At 42.6% G+C, this 12,454-nt stretch overlaps 1 protein-coding gene across 5 annotated transcripts in view; it reads right to left on the bottom strand.

Annotated features, from left to right (window-relative positions):
• Window positions 1-5,031, bottom strand: part of SLC25A13 (solute carrier family 25 member 13) — a 105,827-nt gene extending 100,796 nt beyond the window's left edge. Inside the window, exons 1-2 of one of the 5 annotated variants that reach the window (XM_030008921.2) lie at window positions 4,590-4,654; window positions 2,231-2,245 (exon numbers count right to left, since the gene is read on the bottom strand). In XM_030008921.2, the coding sequence (XP_029864781.1) occupies window positions 2,231-2,245; window positions 4,590-4,601 (27 nt within the window). In that variant the 5' untranslated portion in view covers window positions 4,602-4,654. Of the gene's footprint in view, window positions 1-2,230; window positions 2,283-4,589; window positions 4,684-4,959 lie in introns of those variants that run through there. The other 4 variants (XM_030008919.2, XM_030008925.2, XM_030008923.2 and 1 more) reach the window with 4 other exon arrangements.
• Window positions 5,032-12,454: the final 7,423 nt, after the last annotated feature.

The following is a 12,454-nucleotide window of genomic DNA, read 5'->3' as shown; positions in this document are numbered from 1 at the left end:
AGAGGAGCACAGGAGAAGGAGCTGAACAAAGAGGCACGATGGAGCACAAAGGGACACACTGGGTGTGCATGACAGCAAAATAATCAACGTGGCATGGTTGCACCAGCATCTAATAGTTTCAGCATTGTTTGGAATCATGTTAATTTAGAATTGCATTGCCATGGTGTTTGTATTTCAACCATTGCTTATCCAGACCTCATTAATTCCCATCACCCAGTGCCAGCATCGGATCATTTCTACACAAAAAAAGACCCATAGAGGCAGGGCCAGCGGCATCAACCCTTCACAGAGCTCCAATTAATTCAGTCATGGTGATGCATCTTGCAGGACTGGGGTGTTCAGTGGGAAATGTCTGACTGTATCAACACCAACACATACAAAGAGACTGTGATGGGGACTAACTATTTTTGATATGACAAGGTTTAGAATTTTAAAGGTAAATACGGCAGTAACCAGAAAGAATATGTAACTCCACTGATACAGCTTCCATAGTACACAGTTCCAGAAAAACACAAGCAGAAAGAGAATTAAAAAATTGTTAAATATTCAAAAACTGCATAACAAATTTTCTTTACCTTGCATTAGAAACATCCCAAAAATCGTCATGTAAGTAAAGTCAACAACAAAATCTCTTTGTGTTATCTTTTTATTTCTGACAGTCAGGCACTTGTTCTTCAAAAGACTTACACATGCACTTAAAATTAAGCATGCAAGTAGTCCCACCAGGTACTGATGTAAAGTCCATGCCTTCACTTGAACAGTCATTTTACAACTAGCTTTTAAGCATGTGATATTTGTGTTCACTTTGTTCATAAGACAGTAATTTTAAAATACTTTATATATTCTGGGTAATAGAGGCAACCAGTATGTGCGCAATAGAAGTTCACACATGCACCAAAAAAAATTACATTAGGTACAAGAGAGATATTCCACAGTATTTAAAAATCAACTCCTATATCAGTACTATGCAGTTCAGTACAAGTATTGAAATTCATTCACATGCTATCTATAGCAGAGATGAAATTTAACGGTGTACAAGTGCTTCCATGCTAAGCCCACTGTTTTTACAGTTTCTAATCTTTATTTTATCTACCAAAATTATTCAAGTTTGGAGTTTTCGTTAATAAAATTTTTTACTGTTCTGATTGTAGCTTAGTGGTTATGAAATACAATGTTTAAAAGTATTATATATACTAGCTCCCATAATAAGTGACAGTTTCTGACCTTAAGTTGAACAGACAAATTAGGACAGTGGCAAAGGCAAAATCGGATATGGAAAGAGGTCTCATTGAGAAGTACCTTAGAACTTCCCACTGAAAATAAGTTTATATTTCACCAAGCAGTAGGATTTTAAAAAGATAGCAAGTCACACTTTGCACATGCATGAGACAACAGCTATGCCCAGAACTGTGTAGCAGGATATGGACCAAGGGTAGTTTACATTCACTCAACAGGCACAGTTAATTTTGCTGTAAAATACACACCAGGTGAATGACAAGGGGCATTAGCTAGACTATGTAACTTCTCTTTAGAAGTATCTGGCTAAAGGGCTGAAAAAACATTGTGATTGCATTGTTAAACACTCAAAATGAAGAAATAAAGCATGACACACTATATAAAATGTCATTATTGCTCTGTACATGCATTACCATAAAGACTTTCCACATAGCCTGTTTTCTGTGCAATTCAGAAAAAGAAGCCAGTACCTATGATGGTAATTAAGTTATCAATGGGGTAAAAATCTACTGGAACATCTCACTTGCAATTTTTACTGGCAATTTGTGCAAATATAATTTGCAGTGCAGTTTTCACAATACACTTTCAGAAAACGTTTTCAAAGATTTAAGAAAAGACACTGATGTGCAATATACATTGTTTAAAATGTATAAATTGTAAGACACTGAGTAACATACAACAAAGATAATTAAATGGCACTGTAATGGGCATGAAAGATTCCACGCATAAAAGCTTTGCCCATTTCTTGACACCTGAGTGTTTAACTATGCAGCCTTAACAGTATCCCGTTTGGGTTTTCCTTTTGACAGACTGAATTCCTAGAGTCTGCTTAAAATGTCAACATTTGAAATCTTGCAAGCAAAGAACAATTACATTCAATCCTAAAGACTCATATGCCTAAAAGGGTATAATTAAAAAATTAAAGGAAGCAGTCATGCAGGATATTGGCAAGGAAAAGGTACTGAAGGGATTTTAGAAAAATCATTTGACTCACCAGTCCATTGTTTGGCTGAGGTGAAAAAGGCAAACATTACTGAGATGCATCAGTGAGGAAGTTAGAACACAAATCAAGGCCCATGCCTGCAAGCACATGTGAATAACTTCAGGCCCAGAAGCTCTTTACGTGGCAAAGTTATTCATATGTATGCTTGCAGAACCTGAGCTCAGACATTACCGTTAGAGTATGAAACGCTACTTACATTTTGCCACTGACTTCAATAAAAATGGAAATTCACTTGTGCTTAACAGCAACTGTTTCACCTCAAGAAGATAAAAAACCCTTCAAGTCTCACAAGGTAACTTAATAATTAATCCATTCTAGCTGCTCCCAGTTCTACTGTTTTTTTTTAAAACATAAGTTTCTCAAAACACATTCAAGCCTGCAACCAGAAGCCTTCCTCAGAAGCTACATGAGGGCTGTAAACCCTGCAGTACAAAGTGCTGTATCTCTGTCTTGCAATGCACCAAGGATGCTTATGACACTAGTGACAAGTCATTATTCTTTTTATCAGGTATCTCTCTGCTGAGCCTGACATAATCAGAAACATACCATATTCAATTCAGTTTCTCCTTAAGTGTTGAGTCTTTCCAACATATGCCTGTATAGATTTTGGTGATCTGAACTGTATAATAAACCAGGCTAAAATAAAAAGGACACCACGCAAATGTGTAGCATGGAGCACATGTCCACCTGATTTAGACAAACACTAACTACACATACAACATTTTTTAAGTATATGTGACTAGTATGGATTCAAACAGATTGCAGATTAAGAACTGCTGCTTGGAGAAGAAAAGATAAGTAAATGGTTCGTAAATTCAGTGAATGGAGGACTTTTAACTCTTTTAACACCAATAGTTTAGCAAGATGTAACTGATAAGCTGTGTGTATGGACGGGGGGGGGGGGGGAAGCTAGACTGGACAGCTAAGATTTATAAATAATAAACATAAGCTTTGGGGACAACTGTTTCATATAACCTAGCAAAGAGGAATCACATACTGCCCAAGCCATTAAAACAGCATGCATTTCAGATAACCTGAGTTCTTAGCGAGTAAGGTACTGATAGGAGCAGCACTGTCACGGACTCACCGAAACAAACAAGTGTACAACTCCAGCCAGAGTGAGCACATGTGCTGCTTTGTGTTGTTCAGGGAAGTTTTGTTTTCCGATGTTTTCTTGAATTAAGTTTCATCACTGACTTCAACAAAAGCAGGATGTGGGCCAATTTATTTTTCTTAAAGTCTCAGTATTCAAAAAAGAAACCTAATGAAAGCCTAGTAGTAAGTTTTGAAACACCAACGCTACATATAATGTTATCTGCCATTAGAAGTGGAATACCCACGTTTTATACGGTCTTGATCCAGCTAATGGCTAATTCTTATTTTTTTCTGGGATGGAAGCGTGTTATTAAACAATTGATAAAAAGCATTTCAATTAATTTATCCCTCTAAAACAGCAGAAAAGCCTAACTAACAGGTATCAATCTGACAGGAGAGCACTGAAAAATGAAACCGGCTGGCAACTACAATGAAATGGGAAAACAGAATATAAAAACCAGTATATGGAGAAAATGGGAGGAAAAGCAAAAAGGGACTATCACGCTAAGGCCTGCAAGTGGGGCAGGGCCAACATCAGTGCCCGCTCTGGGCACGGCGAGCCCCGCAAGGTCCTGACCTGCCAGCCGCTGCATTCCCTCGTCCAAAAAATAAGCATATATACAAACACGTACGTCTCTGCATCTTTATGCACCTGCATTTTGTGCAAGGACGTGTACGCCGCGGTGCTTACTGAGGCACTGCTGGGCCTAACAGCGCTCGCCGGAGCCGGGGCGCTGGTGCCGGCCGGGGCAGGGCGCCGGCCGCGGCGGTGAAGGCCGCACCGAGCCGCGGCGGCGCCGGCACGGCGGGACCAGCCGCCCCTCACCTCGCCGGCAGCGGGAGGCGGCCGCGCGGTGTCACGCAGATGGTGCATTACAAGCAGAGAGCAGGCCCGCTCCCCGGGGCTGGCAGGCGGGGATCCCCGCCGCGCCGTCTCCGTACCCGCCGGCACCCAACGCCGCCGGCCGGGGAAGGGCCGCCCCCGCCGCCGGCGCTCGGCGGCCCCGCAATCCACCCCCCTCCTCCCCCGGGGCCGGCGGCGACGGGCCGCGGAGCCGCGAGGAGGAGGCGGCGCCACCCGCCGAGTTTCGCCAAGGACAGGCCCGAGGTCAAACGCGGCAGCCGCCCGCCTCCCGCCGCGGCCCCTTCCCCGCCGCCAACGGCCGCGCTGGCGCGCGCCGACAGCCCGCCGCCCGCGCCGCCGCCGCCACCGCCGCCCGCGCCGCCTCCCCGCCCGCCGCCGGCGGTGACTTACCTTGGCAGCCATGCTGTGCCCGGCGCGGCCACCCCCTTCCCGTCCCTTCCCTTCCTCCCCTCCCCTCCCCTCCCTTCCGACCGCGGCAGGCAGCTTCCCCGCCTGCGCACCAGCCCGCCAGCGCCGGCCGTCACCGCTCTGCCAGGCATGGACGGGGCCGCTCGGCGCCGCCAGCCCATTGGCTGCACCCCGCCGGGCCCGGCCCGGCCCGGCCCGGCCCCGCGGGGGGCTGCCGGGTCCGCGCTGGGCGCTGGGCGCTGAGCGAGGCCAGGCCAGGCGAGGCGGCGGGAGATGCGGCCTCAGGCACCGGCGGGCCGCGGGCCTTTCGGGGCGGGCGCCACCTCACCCCTGCGAGGGGGACCCGGTTTACCTCAGGTTTTCTCAGTTTACGGCTGGTGGCCTTGCAGTCTCCGAGTCGCCTCAGAGGGACTCTGAGGGGCCCTGAGGCCCCTCTGGCCGCTGGAGAGAGCCCTGAGTGACCACCATGTCGCCAATGAGTGACTCGTGCTGTTAACCCGAGGAAATGCCTCCGGGGTGCTCAGAGCACGCCGGCCGGGGCAAGCAGCGGAAGGATGCCAAACACCTTCACAGCAGCCATGCTGGTGTTGCACCTCTCAGCAAACCCTGCGCTCCTGCCCAGAGCTGTTTCTTCCCCCGCGAGCCGGACTGCTGCTTGAGGGATGTTTCATCCAGTTGCTGTATCCCGAGGCTTCATTCTGGGATGTCCCGAGAACGAGCCGTGCTTTCAATCAAATTTTGTTAACGCCATTTTAGTTCCTAAGTCAGCGTGAACGTGACACATAAGCAGCCCCACTAGAGTCCACGGCTGTACCCAGCATGACCACAAGTATGGCACGCTCAGCCTCACAGACAGTTTGCAGACTGTCTACAGACAGCCTGTCTGGGCATGTTTGGCAGCATACCATTTGGCATGCAGGCCCGCGGCTGTGACCAGGGCAATCGCCAGCCCTGCCGATGCCCGCTCTGGCTGGCCTCGGGGCTTCTGGCTCCTGGGGGGACTTCAGGCTGGCCTGAGGCTGGTAGTGCAGACAGGGAACTTGTCACATGTGTGTAACTAAAGGTTGCTTGTACGAGCAGCTCTGGGGTGAGGTTTTGTGTTTATAATGGGATATCAAGTTAGTCATAGCTTTGAGGTGGATCTTCCAGCACTTCCCTTAAAATGAGTTTCGTAACAATACTAAAAAGGCAAAGGATCTCAAAGACAGCTATTGCAATATAAACCAGAACAATTAACTCTTTAATTGTTTTTAATTGTCTTAGAGGGAGACAGCAAGGAAGTGATAAGGATTCATAAACACATCTGCACCTGCCCACTATAAATCTTTGCAAGATGGCTCTTTTTATGTTTGTTTTCAGTCCAATGAATTAATGACTTTCTGTTTTTCAGCAAATTATACAGCCTCCTCTGTGTCCCTCAGAAGTTTCTTCCATTGCCTGTGAGGCCTGGGAACGTACTTACCTCCTTCGCTTCTCAGCAGTCTCCCAGTCTCTGCTTCTTGTAAGACCCTCCCACTTGCTGGATTCTCTTCCTTTTCTACCTGCCCCGCATCCGTGTGCCTGCTGCATGTGCTCAGCTGTTCTGTGAGGCAGCACAGCCTCTCTCTTCTTGCTGCATCTCCCTGACCTAGAAAAAACAGTTAGAGCAAAGCAGATTTGAAGCCTTCCTCCAACCACACCTTTTCAAATTAACACAAAAAACATCATGTAGTGCCTCTCTGCAAACTAGATAACTGTCACCTTGTCATAAATGAATAGATAATAGCAGTCCATTTATAAAAAACAAAAAAAAATCTCAGATTATTTTAATAATACCACTAAGAAGAGAAAAATTACAGAGAGAAAATGGCATAACAATTGTCTTAGAATACAAATACAACATTCTGTGAATATACAGAAGCCAGGATATTTAGATGTGAGTCTGAAAGTCTGTCCTATTGAGCTTTATTTTTGTGAAAACAGGCTTCAACGGGATTTTTTTTTTCCATATTAAGACCGCTAAGAAAATTACTACAGTTCTTACGTTATACTGCCACATGGTCTTGAGTCAATTGCCAAGGAAAAACACAAGCATGAAACCTGCCTATGTTTCAGGTAGGCTGGTGGTGAAATTCAGAGAGGCAAATAAAAAAGGATGACCCTGGGAAGCCTCATTCAACTGTTCCCTAAATGCGACAGCATCTGAGCTCTTCTAACACTTAGAATCATAGAATTATAGAATAGTTTGAGTTGGAAGGGACCTTTAAAGTTCATCTAGTCCAACCCCCCTGCAATAAGCAGGGACATCTTCAACTAGATCAGGTTGCTCAGAGCCCTGTGCAACCTGACCTTGAATGTTTCCAGGGATGGTGCATCTACCACCTCTCTGGGCAACTTCTGCCAGTGTTTCACCACCCTCATTGTATCTAGTCTGAATGTACCCATCAGATTGGACAGGGGTCTGAGCAACCTTACCTAGCTGAAGATGTCCCTGCTTATTGCAGGGGGGGTAGACTAGATGACCTTTAGAGGTCCCTTCCTATATCTAGTCTGGATCTACTTCATTTCCCAGCCTTCAAGAGCTCCAGGTGCCTCAAGTCCTGGGCATGCCTTCAGCAGTGCCTTGGTCCTGACAAGGCTGGAAGGTCATCACCTAGCTTACATGAAAACCTGAGCATAAAGGGTTTGGCCTGGCAGGTCCCTGACCATGTCCAACGTGCACATGCAGGCCCAAGTTCCTCATCTTCATAGAAAAAGCAGTGAAGGCTAGTGTTCACTTTTAAAATGGCATGCAATATGACTGTAGTAGATTACAGCACTGTCTTTGGCTACATAAGCAACTTATTTTCAAAGTCCACTGTTGACTGAGGTTAGATTCAGCCCCATGTGTCATACTCCTTTCAGTATATTTTAACCACAAAGCCATAGACTACTCTGGGGAATAGAGGAGGAACATTTTTCATTCTTTCTAGTGAAGCTGTGTCATTGTGCAGAGGAGAATCCAAGATCAGCTGGACTGGGGAGAATTGTGACTCTTTTGTCTGGTAAAATCCAATGGGATGAGGGTAAAATTGTGAGTCAGTTTTCATTACAAAACATATAAGCATTTCTTGGAGAAGTTAGGAGATTCTGTCTCCTCAGCTGACAGCTTTTTCTGTGTCTTTCATGTAACACTCAAAAAACAGAGCACACAATCATTTCAGGGCTCCCCTCTGCAATGTGAAACCGCCTACAGTTAGCTCCTTCTTGTGCCCTCTTCTGATACAGGGCATCTTGAGCTTGTTTGTACATATGGGGATGGGTTTTGCAGGAAGAGCTGTAGCTTGTTTCCAAAATAAGCCACAACCTAGTATCTGGACACTGTCCTTGAGGTGAAAAATTAGGCTTTAACTTTTCATGTAGAAGAGAGAATGAGAGCTGATTCACTACTTGGCCTTTTAACTGTTAGGGTATTGTATAGCAGGGCAACCGTAATTCAGTAGGCACATATGATCTTTGCTGAGCTTATTGAAGATTACCTTGGGATAACTGACAGCCTGGGCCTCGTGATTTTTTAGACTTGATAAAGGACTGATAAAATGATCATAATTTTCCTATTGACTAGTGTAAGGCAGGGCTCAGTGTGCTAGCTATTTTGGATGTTATTCTGACATTCATTACTCTTTCTATGACTTCTCTTACAATGTTCTGGATTTTGCACTGGCAGACAGCTGCCTAAAATGTAGGCATTGCATTATGTAGCTTAAAGGCAAGAAAATATCTTCCTGGATCTGGAAAGATCTGAGTGCATCTGGAGAGATCTGGAAAAGACTGGATCTGGAAAGATCTGGATGCACTGAGTACCTTGGTGAAAGGCTGAGGTAAAGCAAAGACTGACCCAAGGCCCTCAAGACTTACGATACTATCCAAATTATTGAGCTGTTTTCCTCAGTATACCTTCTGTCTGCCCCACAACATAGTAATTGTCTTCCAGGAGGCTTCTTTTGTGTTATATTATACATACAGCAGCATGGATAGCGTGCCGTATTTTAACTTACCACAAAACTTGCACCAAGTATGTCTTCCTGTAAGTATAGCTTATAGTAGAAATTAGCAAGTGGCCTCATTCCTAATGGGAAAGAGCTGAATGTTCAAAAGAAATGAGCACACGGTTCTCCTGAGCAGATTTTGTTTAAATAGTTCTTAAAATTCTTTATTGACTCCTCTCCCTCAGTGAAGCCTCAAGGAAAGGCATGAAGCAGTATCCCCTTCCTTAGGTCAAGGGCTTGGTTGGTTTTTTTTGTTGTTTCTGTGGGTTTGTGTTTCGGGTTTTTTTTTAATAAAGGATGTCTGGCTGATGTGAGTTAGCACATCAGTTTTAGTGAATCTTAGCCAAGAATTTGTGCTCACACAGTGGGCCTAACCCTGAGAATTTCTCTAATAAAATAAAGTATGACTCAGTCTGAATGAATCATTCACAATTCTTCTTTCTCTCAATAATATTCACAGCAGATCATGATTTCCTCAAATATATTTGCTGTTTTTCTGGTTATTTTATAATGTCATCTGACGATTGTCAATGTTTGCTTTTTTGCTGTTGTTTTTTTACCATATCACACATATTTGTAATTTAAACCCTGTTGTTTACCTGTGATTGCTGAGGAGGTCAGCCAAACATGATCTTGTTTCCTGTTCCTTAGAACATAAGATTTTAAAATACTTTCACATGTGTGTCTAAAATTCATCGTCTATCAGTGTTTCTGCCAGTGAAAAACCAAACTAGTCATTTAAATAGTTTAAGGAAAAGTGAGCATAAAAGCAGCATGCAGAAGTATGAATTCGTTTTAAAAATCTATACAAATGGTAGTATATTTTCATGGCTTTCCCATCTCAAAATACGACACTATCCCCCACTGTGTGTATTTGCATCTACCAGGAGAGAATGGAATTCACAAAGCTGGAAGGAGACAGCTATGATTCTGTCTTACGGCTGATGATGGCATTTACACAGACATTATTGTTAAAATGGAACAGTTGAAAATGTTTTACCAGGGCTATGTTTTAGAAATGCATCTGAAATAACTCAGGAAACATTGATGCTGATTATGAATAGAGGGTTAATTCTTCTGTTGGTGTAAATCAGCATAGCTGGTAGATTTGTGCTGATTTACGTTGTTAAAGCCCAGAAAATAGAGGGGATATATGACAAACAAAGGATGCTATATTTATTTCATAAGTGAAAAATACTTCATAACTCAGGCACACCATTGGCATGAATAAGTTATGAAAAATCTTCACAGCCAAAAGAACATAATCATCCTTCATGTATAACAGATTTGTTTATTCTGTAAAGATTCATTTCAGTTGATTAATTATCAGTATCTGCTGATGGTGGAGGTAACAAGCCATCTCTGATGAGAGAATCATTTTAGGACATGCTCAGAATATTTTATCACCTAGCAGAAGTTGTGTATGCTTAGAATATTTATCACACTGTGTACTAATAGTATCACATTTTTTAAGCTACATACTGAATGTAAATTTTACAGATATAGGAGTTATCTATATTTTTCTTGTTTTTTTTTAATAAGGGGATATAAAAAAATTAATTAAAACACAATAACAGTTGTGTTTGCATGTCAAGTGCTAAACTGTGCTGCTGGATTAAATCATTGTTATTCTGAATCAGTAAAAAATTTGCATAAGTGCAAATGCCAGCTTCTAACAATACCATCAGAATTGTTTTTGCTTACACCAAATCCATTCTGTACCAGCCACATTGCACGCTCACTGGCCATTATTCAGAGATGGAAGTTAACAAGATAGAGGTTTATGAAGGGGTAAATTACCTTCTTTTTCTTGCAATTTTATTTATTAAGTAAACAAAATTGCAACACCAAGTTAAAATGGCAAAAGAGGGATTAGATCTTCTCAATTCTGAAGCATTTATGAAGAGGAAAAAAATATAATAAATCTGTCAATCACTGCAAAATAAAGAGCAAAAGTAGATCAGATTTTCAACACAGTATATTAATTTGCTATTAATAAAGTTAACCTAGTCACCAAAATACCTAGAATGTAAAGCATTATCCATAACAACAGACTGAAATCTGTTAATAAATCCATTTGCAGAAATGTTGGTCATATTTGGATAGACACATTACTTTCACCAGACTTTATTCACAGAAAAGACTAGGCATCATTTAGTAGAACATGTATATGTCTATAAAATGTATGCATGAATGTCTGCACACACTGAACATACATCATGTGCAAGGGGACAGCTGGATTTTAGTCAAGACTTTGCAGAAAGTCATAGAACCTCTGCAAAGTTTTGTACAAAGTTTTGTACAAATCACTGAGTTTCTCTTAACTTCAACAAACTTATGTGTTTGAAAATATAAACATTTGGTCATCTTGAAACTCAGTGTTTTCTTTCATTCTCCAGCCAAAACCCATCATTTTTTATTTTTCCATGGAGATACAACATTTATTAATTATTAGTACACATTTCCAGAGGACCCACTATGAGCTAGTCTTTTTCCATAGCTGAAGAATGATGGTCAAGCTCAAAGTCCCTTAAAGCCCGCTGGAGCTTTTCCATTAGTTTCAGTGCTTTGCGTAGACTCTAAGAATATCACCCACCTAGGTATTTACAGCTCTCCATTATCAGTGTATGCCAGCTTTTGGTATTTGTTTTGTAAAAACAAACTGAATAAAGACAAAAGTTCAAAAGTTTTTTAATGACTTAAAAGACTGGAAGCATTGATAGCAAGTGTGTTTACCTAGGGAAGATGATAACTTCTAATTATTTGGAGCACTTGTTTTTAATTCCATTACCAAGAAAAGCAGGTCACATTGCTTCTGTATGTATCTGGTCAAAAGTCAGCTGTTAGCAAGTTTCAACCAGGCCTGAGAGAAAAGTGGCAGTCTCAGAGGTATGACATTGCTCCAGGTTTTGTAAAAAACAGCAGCCTGATAAAGAATAAAGACTTCTTATTGCTCCCACTGAAGAATAGACTACACTGTAAGTTCATCTCTTAATAGACTCCAAAGAATCCATGTCCAAAGAGAGAGGAAAGCCTAACCACAGGGGAAGATGTCAGCCCAGCTACTGATCTCTTTAAACTCCAGAAGAATACACAGGAAATCGGACTTTCTGGGTTGCTCTGCTCACATAGCTACTTGTTTGGTGGATTGTTTCTCTCCTCTTTTCTTTTTTGTTTTGTGTGTTGTTGTTTTCAGTGTGGTTGGAACAAGCCTTGGGGAGGTGGGAAGAAACGATCTGGATCTATGGTTTCATGCTTCAGAAGCAGGCATGATACTTCAGGATGAGTTGTATGACAGGCAGTGACTCAGTAAAAATGTGTCATGTGCTTTTGTGTTCAGTGTTTCAGAGATTTCACAGCCAGATGTCCACACTCTACATATCAAAAGGAGGGTTTAGGGGCTTTCGGCTAAGTTCCTGAAAGCTGAACTGCAACAGATGTTTTGATTGTTTAGCCCACTATTTCTGCGGCTAACAAAATTTAAAAAATAAATACAGAAAATCCATTGCTATGCTTACTGAAATCAATAGGAAAATTCCCATCTGAGAATATGATTTATCCTCTGTTAGATTTTGTGGGTGGATAGTGATGTATGAGGCAGAAAAGAATCCAGTTCTTTTCTCCTTCTCCACTGCTTCTACTACAGTAACAGGGTGTCGTGGTTCAATCCCAGCTGGCAATTAAGCACCACACAGCCGCTCGCTCACTCCCCCCACCACAGTGGGATGGGGGAGAGAATCGGGTTGAATAAAGTAAAACTCGTGGGTTGAGATAAAGACAGTTTAATAGGACAGAAAAGGAAGGGAAAATAGTACTAATACTACTAACAATAAGAGAATA

The sequence above is a fragment of the Aquila chrysaetos genome, chromosome 3 (assembly GCF_900496995.4).
Source record: "Aquila chrysaetos chrysaetos chromosome 3, bAquChr1.4, whole genome shotgun sequence".
Classification (NCBI taxonomy): Eukaryota; Metazoa; Chordata; class Aves; order Accipitriformes; family Accipitridae; genus Aquila; species Aquila chrysaetos.
This window is presented reverse-complemented; position numbering and strand designations above follow the sequence as displayed.